Source organism: Thamnophis elegans, chromosome 8 (assembly GCF_009769535.1).
Source record: "Thamnophis elegans isolate rThaEle1 chromosome 8, rThaEle1.pri, whole genome shotgun sequence".
Taxonomy (NCBI): domain Eukaryota; kingdom Metazoa; phylum Chordata; class Lepidosauria; order Squamata; family Colubridae; genus Thamnophis; species Thamnophis elegans.
This window is the reverse complement of record NC_045548.1, coordinates 51,394,577-51,406,674: the sequence shown is the minus strand read 5'-3', so window position 1 is coordinate 51,406,674 and position 12,098 is coordinate 51,394,577. Positions and strand designations below refer to the sequence as shown.

At 39.6% G+C, this 12,098-nt stretch overlaps 1 protein-coding gene across 1 annotated transcript in view; it reads left to right on the top strand.

Moving 5' to 3' along the window:
- MMP16 (matrix metallopeptidase 16) overlaps positions 1–12,098 on the top strand; it is a 90,341-nt gene that overhangs the window by 18,699 nt on the left and 59,544 nt on the right. Inside the window, 1 exon segment of the mRNA XM_032223050.1 lies at positions 5,573–5,877. Within this exon segment, the coding sequence (XP_032078941.1) occupies positions 5,573–5,877 (305 nt within the window).

Here is a 12,098-nt window from a genome sequence, read left to right as displayed (position 1 = left end):
GTGGAATAAATGTCAAAGATCATTCATTTGTTCATGAAAGAAATGAGAAACACCCCCCCCACCCCCCAAAAAAACATCCAAATACACTGTGTAATGATAGTAAGATAAATGAGTAAAAAAAAAAGTTGGGGGAACTTTAAAGCATAATACTTTTGCTAACCAGTTTTTAAGATGTAATGTAGAAGGAAATTTAATTCAATTTAAAAATATTATAAAATGATCCATGTTGATTTATGATTCAGTATGACTATCCAAGGAGAGATGCGGTGGCTCAGTGGCTAAGATGCTGAGCTTGTCAATCAGAAAGGTCAGCAGTTCGGCAGTTCGAATCCCTAGTGCCACATAACAGAATGAGCTCCCGTTACTTGTCCCAGCTTCTGCCAACCCAGCAGTTTGAAAGCACGTAAAAATGCAAGTAGAAAAATAGGAACCACCTTTGGTGGGAAGGTAATAGTGTTCCTTCCCACCTATTTAGTCATGCCAGCCACATGACGACGGAGACGTCTTCGGACAGTGCTTGCTCTTCGGCTTTGAAACGGAGATGAGCACCACCCCCTAGAGTCAAGAATGACTAGCACATAAGTGCGAGGTGAACCTTTACCTTTACCTTATGAATATCCAAGGTCCTAATGTATGTAGGCTATTAAGCTTTGGCCATAGCTTTTGGATATGTCAATTTCTTCAATATTAACATTCTTATGGATTAAGAACATAAGAATATACATAATGTATACATAAGTAAGTGAGATAGTATTGTGCTGGGAAAGGCAGGATATGGATGGATTGCCACATACCAGATATGGTTCTATGGATAAAGGTTTTTCAGTGGATGTAAGGGGCATGGTTTTGTGTGCTGCCCACATTCCACAGATGGAACTTTGCTTGTTTGTACAGCCAAGTTCCTGGCATGCCATGGACCAGTACTGATCCATGGACCTGGGGTTGGGGAGCCCTGGTATATGTGATTGTTTGGAAATGGTTGGTAAGGCAGACAGTTGTTTATTTCTGTGCTTTATTTTTGTGTGTGGGAGAGATCTAGGGGTGGGTTCCTTCCAGTTCCTTCCAGTTCTAACCTCTTCTATAGAAGAGGTTCCACAAACCTACCGCGCCATTTAGAACTAGTTCCAGCTCCCTCCCCCTGCCCGTCCGCACCATGCTTGTCCCGCCCGCTGCTCACTGATTGGCTGGCTCACCAATTGCCCCACCCGCCTCTAAGAGTTCTATCTAAACCTTAAAGTCTTAAAACTGTCAAGTTTGAACAACCTTGGAGTTTTTTTTTTCTAAAGTGTTAGGGTGCAACGGTCTTGTAACTTGACAGCTTGAAGACTTGCACACTTCAATGCCAGAGTTCCTGAGCCAACATGACTGGAGGAGGAATTCTGGGAATTGAAGTCCACAAGTCTTAAAGCTGTCAAGTTTGAACACCCCTGGGTTTTTTTTTCTAAAGGGTTAGGGATGCAAAGGTCTTGTAACTTGACAGCTTTAAGACTTGCGTGCTTCAAATGCCAGAGTTTCTGAGCCCACATTTTGGTTGCTAAGCAAGAGCGTTGTTAAGTGAGTTTCACCACATTTTACAAGTTGACCACTCCCACCCAGTCACATGACTGCCAAGCCACTCCCACCCGGTCACATGGTAGGCAAGCCACTCCTACAAAGCAGGCCACACCTACAGAAGAGGTTCTAAAAAAAATTGAAACCCACCACTGGAGAGATCATATATAGTCAGTAACTCATATCAATAATGAATAGCTTTATGGAATGTTACTTACTGTTTGTACAACCTGTGTAATAACAAAATGTGTCTGCCCTGATGGAAATCTTATTGTATCCTAGAAATGGCTATAAAAGGTTCAAGTGCATAAAGCTCTTAGCAAATTGAAAATGGTGCTTGTTGTCACAAGCTCCTATTTCTTCCAACAGATTAAATAGATGACTGAGGATGTCCATGAACAGCTCCATTTCAGACAAAAGGGCATCACAGACAGACAGGGGCTACTTAACAATTTACCTGTTTATTGAAACTGAGCATTTCACCAATTCAGCTTTCCTTCAACCTGTCATCAACAAGGAAGACTCATCCATCATACAAAATTGTATATATGCTTGAATTTGTTCTGTTACATTATTATTGTTAGAGTTCATCTATCAAAATGTCATGTCCCGTTCCCCTTTTCTGAATATAAAATGTCTTTTCAAGGATATAGTTTTAAGTTTTTAAATTAAATTTATATATAGAAGGATCACCAAGCGTATTTTTGGGAATCCTTTCTTTCTGTCAGTTTAACTTTATTAATACTGCTATCTTCCTAACTGGTATTTACATATAAGTGCTTTTCAGCTACTCAGTAAGTAACTTGGTTCTTAATTTTAGAACAATCAATTATTATGGTTGGTGACACAATCAGTCAGATATTTAGATTGGGATTTGAAGTTTTTATCCACTTGTTGAAACTTGGTTAGGCAGATGTTATTGTTTGATGATGATGTAGGGATCATCACACGATGCTGTGTGTTCCATCTGTCTTTCACAATTGACTGATGGTGATTTTGTCAATGCCAATGTGTTCAGGTTCTTCTCCAGTTGTTTTTGTATTGCATCCAAGTCCCAAAAGTGCTTTTTCAAGACACAAGTGAACTTTCTTGTTTTTCTTTGAAGATGTTTTGCTTTTATCCAAGAACCTTCTTCACCTCTGACTGGATGGTAGGATTTATACTCTTTGCAGATAGCTGATCATTTGCATTCTTTTAGAGAGTCATTGAGGCCTCCTGGAGATTTATCTGTGTCATCAGACTCACCTGAGTAATGCAAATGGGTGTGGAGCAGTGGTGCGTTCTGGATGGTATGGCCCAGTATGGCCATACTGGTAGTAGCCGGGAGCAGCAGCCACCGTACTGGTACAGTGGCTTGTTTGGTCCACCCACGTTCCATAGCTGTTTTTGAAGCAACCAGGCCAATTACGCATGTGCGCACAGCGTGCCGCACCTGCGTGACCTCCGCTGAGCAGCTAGGTGTTGCAGGGTGGTGGAGTGCACATGTGTGTGCAATGCACATGCCCGACTAGGATGCAGCATACCGCATCAGATACCGGTTGCGATGGAGTCTAGAACCCAACACTGGTGTGGAGCCTTCTTGGAACTGCTGAAAGGAGTATGTTGTAAATAACTCTCTTTGCTGAGAGAGGGCTGTTCAGTTTTGACATAGATGGCTTCTTTGACTTCTCTTTGAAAATAGTGCTCCTCTCTGTACAAAATGTGGTCTTTGCTGTCCTCAAAAGAGTGGCCTTTGTCTTTTAAATGCAGATGGACTGCTGAATCTTGTCCTGATGGGTTTGTTCTCCTATTGTTCAACTATGACTTGGATGACTGAGAATCTCCATAGACATTTTGCACCTAAGACACCTACCACTATTGGTACTATCTTTGCTTTCTTTTGCCACAGTTGTTCTATTTCTATTTTCAGGTCTTTGTATTTTGTTATCTTCTCTAGTTCTTTTTTTCTTTTTCTTTTGCTGTATTCTTATTGTGGTTTGTTGCACAGTCACCAAACTGGATTTGGCAGTTTTATCCACTTATCAAGTCCTTCCTAAGGAACTGGGTTATTATCGTTTATTAAATTTATTAAATGCTGCCTGACTCCCAATGACTCCCAGTTAACAATTATTAGCTTTTTTAAAATAAAATAAAAAAAAACCTAGAATAATACAAAATGCAATAACAACACAAGATAAAAGAACAACATTAATAAAGAAAACTGGGGGACAAAAAAAAAAGGATGTCAGTTGTCTTCGCTAAAGGCCTGAACAAAAATCCAGGTCTTTGGGACCCTTCCAAAAGTCAGTATAGACAGTAAAGAGTCATTTGAATTCATGTCATGGCCTTTAGATTAGATAGTTGTGTGTGGAAATGGGTGGGTAAAGAAATTAGACACCAGGTTAGAAATCAGAAGTCTGTGAGGTCTAGTTCCACCTAAGCCATGAATGGTGATTGGGTGACTTTGAGCCAGTCTCTCTCTCTCTCTCTCCCTCTCTCTCTCTCTCTCTCTCCCTCTCTCTCTCCCTCTCTCCCTCTCTCCCTCCCTCCCTCCCTCCCTCCCTCTCTCTCTCTCTTTCTCTCTCTCTCAATAAACAGCATCAAGCTTGGGTGGTAAGCCAGTTGGTAAATTCCTATTCCTAAATGGATCAACACTAAGTTGATCTGAAAAAAGCAGACCCATCATACGTCTGGTAGCCCAATACTATTAACACTGATTGGCAGTAATTTTTCAAGATTACAGGGAAGAGTTAGTCTTTGCCTAGACAGCTATTCATTGAAGCAAAGTTTCCAAATAACCCTAATGTCTTAAATCTCGTTGGTTGGTTTTCTGAAGAAAGCCCATATTACCTCATTACTGAAAGACTGACTTACTTTTAGCTCAATTTCACTTCTGAAAACTGCACTGAATGTTCCCATTACTTTTTCAAAAGAATCAGCTCCCAATTAGCTGTCATGTAGCAACATATTTTAATCTCTGTTACTGATATAATCTCTGACCTTTCATGGAGAACATCAGTGGGTTTAAGTGCTTCAGTAGCAAGAGAGGCTGTTGTGAACGGATACCTGAAATATGGCTAATTTAAAATAAGAAATATAAATATAAGAGGTCTAGCTTTAGGAAATATGTGATGCCATTAATCAAGTATATATTTATAATGTTTCTAAATGAATCATCAAAAGTTTTTGTTCATGAACATTTTCCAATCAGACAAAATAGATCTCATTCAGAGGAAAGTCAAATGTTATAGAGAATTGTATTGAGACTTTTTTAAAAAAAATATAGAATTAGTTACATATTTATTTGTCACATCTTTATAAAGTATATTAGCTGACTATTCATCTTGGCCATGGGAATAAACTTGATTTAATGTCTTCTCTATATCTTTGGGTAATGGTCTATATTGACATTGTCCACAAGTGGCAATGGTTTGGGACATGGCTGTGCCAAAATTCAGCTTCAGGCACCATTTATAATGTGTACCTTTACAAAATGGAAAAAATAAAACTTGTGGATCGTTTTTTCCCCTGGCTTGTTTTTTTCTTGCTATACAGACCTCTTTCCTCAACAGCTTTTCCTCCCTTCGGGACTTTTGGACTTAAGCTTCACTTAACCAGGTCCACCCTAGATAATACTGATTTACATGCTGGATTGTACAGTTTCCACATCTAAAGCACACCAAATTAAGGAGGACTGACTTATACAATGACTTTTGGAGTTACTAATAATGTAACGAATTGACCAAAATGATATTTAAATACAAATCAAATTGCCAGTGTAGTAATAAATGTAATTGACCTCAGTGTCACCAATGTGTAGTAATGAACATTAATAAACAATTCCTTTATGGAGTTGTTATATTGTTACATATGAACTACTTTCAATATGTGAAATCACTGTACTGGATATAGTTTCAAGAATTGTCATTCGGTCCCCATTGCATCAGAAGGGTTGATACAAAGTACAGTTAAGAGTAAGGTGTGTGGCACTATTGATAAGGTGACACATGTTTACTTGTTGTTTGATTTTCTTTTGGTGCAGCATAAAGAATGTCACTCCAAAAGTAGGAGATGCTGAAACCCGTAAAGCTATTCGCCGTGCCTTCGATGTGTGGCAGAATGTAACCCCTCTGACATTTGAGGAAGTTCCTTATGTAGAACTGGAGAATGGCAAGAAAGACGTGGATATTACTATAATTTTTGCATCAGGTTTTCATGGAGACAGTTCTCCATTCGATGGGGAAGGAGGATTTTTGGCTCATGCTTATTTTCCTGGGCCAGGAATTGGAGGTGATACTCATTTTGACTCAGATGAGCCATGGACTTTGGGAAATCCCAATCATGACGGTAAGAGCAATTCTACTTAAATATAATTAATAGATGGATGTGTCCATATTACTTTTAACTTGAAAGCAACTTTTTTTTTTAAAAAAAGGTAATAGTTCATACATTTAGGGGTGAGTGTTGTATATGATAGTGTGGTATAAACTGTGGAAAACAACAGGAATTTATACCTCTGCAATTTGGTATTTGGACACTGTATGTTACTTCTATTGATCTATGATCATGGATGTCAAAACGTGTGGGGATACCATGCTATCCTTGGGTCATGGGATACATAAATCATTTAAAGTTGGATGCCTTGGACATAAAGAATTTTGACAGTTACCTACAAAGCGAGTATTGAAAGGTCCATGTGCATCCTTTTGGGAAACATATTTGATAATAATTGGATCATTACTGGGAAAGCTCAAATTTAATTTTGGTTCTACAACTTACAACCTGATGAAAAGAATTCTTTTCTTTATCATAATAGATGCAGACTCTTTTGTGTACTTTCTTAATATCCTTTTGTAAGGGGCATTGTAAGGCCCAGTGCCCTATCCCAATATAATTACATGGGAAGTATAATTCAGGAATAGCTATTAAAAATTAATTATCTTCCAGCATTAAACTTTTTGGTGAAGTTAAATGCTGACATACACAAGAACAGATTCCCTTCCATGTCTGTATTCATTCATCTACAACCTATACTACTTACAATAATATACTAGATTACTCTAAGATTACAATCTAGTGTAATAGAGAAATAAGGACATCAAACTATTCTTTAATTATACTATGTCCAAGCAACCACTGGCTTATTTTACATGTATATATTTGTTTTGGATTCTTAGTGAGAAAACAAGAAAGTTAAACAAATAAAAGAATGTAAATCAGTGGTAGATTCCAGATTCCGTTCCAACCGGTACTGTTGGAACAGCCCCGACGTCACCCACCTGCATGTGTGTGGCGTGCACATGCATTGTAGCTGGAAATGATGCTTCCGCAAGCCTCCATGATGCTCCAGCTGCTCAGCAGAGTGTAATGCAGGCGCTGTACGTGCCATGCACATGGGCGTAAGCACCAACAGCTTAAAAACACAGTAAGGCATGCGGGAAGGTGGGTCCTCCGTAGCACTGTACGGAACGGTACCCGGTACCGCCTGCAACCCACCACTGATGTAAATATTGTCCTATATTGACAATATTGTTCTATATTTTCCCAATTTTTTCATAGCAATTACCACTATCAAAAGCAATTTATTACAAGAAATCAAAATAATGTTTGCACTTAATATAAATGCATTTAAGAACATTTCAATGTAGTAATTGAATAGTAAATGAATAGTATAAATGTAAGATGTAGATGTCAATTAATTTGAATGGCTTCCTACATCAAGTCTGGATTCAAAAGTAGCAGTAAATGATACATTTAAAACAATACATTTAATGGTAATTAAGGCTGAATAATGATTTGAGCTCATTAGGGAAAGCTTTGTAATGACAGGAAAAGAAGGTACTAATTCTGAACGGAACTCAAGTGGCCTTTCAACTACAGCAACAAGACTTTAAAAAGGGATTAAGAATAAATTAAGGTGTATTGATTGGTTTGGGCCTCCTTTTAATTTTTTATTTTTCCTAGGGATCTAATACTTGAAGATTCAGCTTTGTTTGAATGATGTTTACATGTAAATGTCTGTAACAAGGATTTAATCTAATATTATCTATGATGTGTCGAGCATGGCAATATGTCTAAATAGTCCAATTTTTTTTGCAGTGCAGTAGGCTCAATAAGACAGCAGTTTATTGATCTTAACTATCACAGGAACTAATAGCAACTTTGCTTACATCAAATGGAATCCTACCTTCTTGACAGCAAAATGAACTCTGCTGCTTGTGGTTTTCTTTGAGCTATAAATCTCAGCTCTGTATCACAGGAAGAATTAAATAATCTAAGAACCTCTGTAGGATGAAGATTATATGGGTAGAATTTTTATTAAAGACCTAAATGAGGAAATAGATAGAATTTACACTGTAGCACCTTTATTTTGATCTGCTAAATTAAAGATCAACTTTATCAATTGTATGTATTTAACCACCCATACTTAATTATGGAGAGTCATGTTCCAGAACCAAAGAACCTGGGTTATAAATTAAATATGCAAAGTGAACTTGTGTATTTAAGGGGAAAAAAGTAAATGGTGTCCTTATGGCCAACCAAAAGCTATAACTATAATTTTAACAAGGCAGCTATTGCTTGCCAAACCAGATTTACCGCAGCTTAATAACATTGAGCTGCCTCAGACTGAATCATCTCATATTGGAATGTAAGTTAATGTAATAATGGAAAGATTTGTGTTATTTGCACTGTCATAAATGATTAGATATTTGTAAACTTTAAGAATATAATTACATATTCCTCATATATATATAGCAATGCCACAGTATTCTGGGATAAAATTAATACTTTGCTAATATAATATTATAAACTGTCAGTATTCTTTCCTTAAGCATTTTTTTCTTGTAGAACAGGTTTCTGGATCAGGTATATTGATATGGTTACATATATCAGTATTTTTTTAAAAAAATACACATATTTTTCATTCTGTTAGTTAATTTAACATACATTAAATAATAGAGTGAATATCTGAGACATTTCTGAATTATCAGTTTGTGGCAAAATTACTCTTCATAATCTTTTCTATGCTAGTATTTGGAATTTTATACAGGGATGCCTGGTAAATAAAGGAAAATTGACATGCAGGTTATAAGACCAGTAAGACCAGTTTTCTTGTATAAATTTACATGATTATTTTATTTTTTAAAAATGAATATTTTAATTTAAAGCAATATAACTATTAGGTTCAAAATTAGTTTAAATTGCTGCATTATCAGGTAGCATTTAGACATAGGATTTATTTTGAAAAAATGCAGAAAAACATGCTAACAGTGTAAAAATTCAGGATGAGTTGATATATCATCATGTAGTGCTATCATCAGATAGCAATATTAAGAATTAGCTTTGTTCCATTCCCCCCTTCGACCTTTTTTCAGGTTCTGAATTTTTTACCATTCTGATCATATACATAAAATATAGCTACCTATGAGCACCCAAAATCAGAAGGGATCTGGAACATCTTTCCAATAATAAAATAACAAATTTAATAAAAATGATTATTCAGTCAATAATGAAACAGACTTATCCAAATGTAGACTTTGCCCCTACATTTCCACCAATAGTATCATTACCTGGATCAACTAAGTCCTGCTAGCATTTCAGAAATGCTTGGAGGCCTTATAAGTTCTCCCAGGTAGGGAGAAGTTGAATGAATTTGTCCATTCGATTTTATGTTTGCATGGTTTCAGCTATGTAGGGTGTCCTAGCTGAAACCATAGTTATTATGTCCCTATGTTGTTGTTGTTAGCACAGTGATTAGAATGCAGTACTGCAGGCCAACTCTGCTCACAATCTGGAATTCAATCCTGAAAGACTCAAGGTTGACACAATCTTCCACCCTTCTGAGGTCGGTAAAGTGTGGAGGCAATTGTTGAAGGTAATATGCTGACATTGTAAACCACCTAGAGAATGGTGTAAACTACGATGGGGCCAGTGACGTGCGGTGAGCTTCATGGCTGGTGAGGCAAGTGCGAAAGCCCCACTGAAGCCCCGGCACAGCTTTAAGATTTGTGGACTTCAACTCCCAGAATTCCTCCTCCAGTCATGTTGCAATGACATCATCTGCATGGATCTGCTCCACTTCGTCTTATTCACGGTGTGTGTGTGTGTGTGCCACTGAAGATGCTGACGAGCCCCTGCCGCCACCAGAATAACTGCTGCTGCCTCCTCCTCCTCCAACAGCACCACCACATTTGCTGCCCGGCGCTGCGGCCTTTTTTTCTGCTCCCGCTCCCTCCCATGGACTCATGGCTCCTCAAAAGCACAGCGGAAGAGGAGGGGGCAGGGGTAATGCGGAGCCCAGATCAGGTGCTACAAGTGAAGGGGGAGACGCCGCTGCCATGGGACCTTTGCCGGCTTCACCTCAGCCGCAGCGTCGGGCAGCAAATCCAGCAGTTCTGTTGGAGGAGGAGGAGGAGGTGGCAGCAGATATTCCGGTGGCAGTGAGGGCTTTGGGGCTTCACTTCAGCCGCAGTGCCGGGCGCAAGCAGCTAAGACTGGCCACCCACAAAGGACCTCCCTGGGCTTGCTTTGCTGAACACGGGGCGACTGAAGCTAGTTTGAGCGGGCACAGCCAGCGCAAATTACTGTCAGTCACCTGGCACTCATCAAAACAAATCTGGGGAGGTCTTTGCGGGCGGCCAGTCTTAGCCGCCTGCAAAGGACTTCCCCGTGCTTGCTTTGCTGAACACGGGGCGACTGATGGTAATGAGCGGCGCATCTGGTGCCTAGGAGGTCCTAGGAGACCTGCTGTGCCGCGTAAGCTCCTGTTGCCGTCCCCGCACCCGTGCTAAGTAGATTTTCTGAGGCCCCTCAGCTTCTGGAGCCTGTGACTGCCCCTCGTCCCCCAGGCTGGCTCATCCGCCCAAGCAGCCTCGCTTTGCCGCCCGCCCATCACCTCCAGTCCTCCCTCGCCCTCTCCGCCCGCCAGGATGGAGCACATCAAGCATGTCCCGCTGAATGGCCGGCCCGGAAGGCATGCACTTTAAAGTGCATGCCGTCTCGGCCCGCCATAGAGTGAAACATGTCCTGGTTTGTGGCCAGGAGGCACACTGGCACTTTAAAGTGCATGCTGCTGCCCCGGCTATACAGCGGGGCGGCGGCATGCACTTTAAAGTGCCAGCGTGCCTCCCATCCACAAACCAGGAAATGTTTCGGTCTATGGCGTGCAGAAAAATGAAAAATAAAAATAAATGTACCAGCCCGCGCGCCAGCAGAGGCGGGTTTAAAAAAAAAAAGCACGCACACACACATAATAAAAACAAATTACAATTACTTATATTACATATAATTTTGAATTCCTCTCCCCTGCCCCCTCCCTCTGACCCACATACCTTCCAGCTGCATCAAAAATGCAAGATTTGGTCTAGCTAGGGCCAGACAGGCTAGGATAGTTGCTGCTAGAGTCACCACGTGGATGACTCTGCTTAAATGTTTTTTAAAAGCTTCTAAACAAAGTGCCCTCTGCAGGAGGAGGTGAGAGAATCACATGCCTCATTTGCATAAGGAATTTTTCGCTTTTTAACCCTTGCTTAACTCTTAAAAGGCAAAAAATACCTTATGCAAAGGAGGCCCATAGTTCTCTCGCCTCCCCCTACAGTTAGCACTAAGCAGACTCGGAGTCACTGTGACTTGGAGTCTGGCAGCAACTACCTTGGCCTTTTTAATTATTTTAAAAATTCTTTCCTTTTCCTCATGAGACTGGTGAGGCCCTGCCTCCCCTGCCTCCCATGACTGCACATCCCTGGATGGGGCAGTGTATAAATTTAAGTTCTATTGCTACATACAACATCATGAAACTATAACTGACTTCTTTAGGTTCGTTAGGTACCTTCATTCACATCAAACTCTTCCCAAGATGTTGAGTAAGATGTTGTCATGTATATGTGCAGAATCATGCAGTGTGGGCTTTTGCAATTGACAAAAATAAATTTATCAAAGTTCAGATTTTTGAATTGTCATCCAAGATTTTTTGGTATGGTACCCAGTGTGCGGATAACTACCGGGGCCAGTTTATGCCATAATCTTTCAACTTTGATTTTCAGATTTTGATACTTTTTAACACTAAAAGAGAGAGTGAAACAAAGTGCATTAAGTGAATTAAAAGCATGAATCATTCTTTGGATTTAGACTTCAAGTTTTTCCTTCCCCCTCCCTCCTCCCAACTTTTTTCTTTTCAGGTGTATAAATTGTGGTTATTATGTGATGAAGTACCGCTGAATGTCAGCCATGCGAAATATCTGATGAAACAGACCACAAGTTCAGTGTCAATGTGTTAAGAAGCTAAATTGAACTCAGAGTGTCAAGAGAATTAGTTATCTGAGTGGTTGTTTTTTTCCCCCTTTTGTTCTTCTGGTATACAGGAGGCTGGGAAAATACAATTGCTTGATTATTTAGCAAAATGCAAATCACCTAATCCCCTTGACTCATTTTCTGCACTATATTCCTCTGCTAATGAAGACAATTTGAATTTTCAGTTTCTCAAAACAGGTGAACAATTTCTTGGAGTACTCACTAAAACCTTAATATGGTCTTCTTTCTGTTTCCATAAATCTTGTTCAGAGTTAATG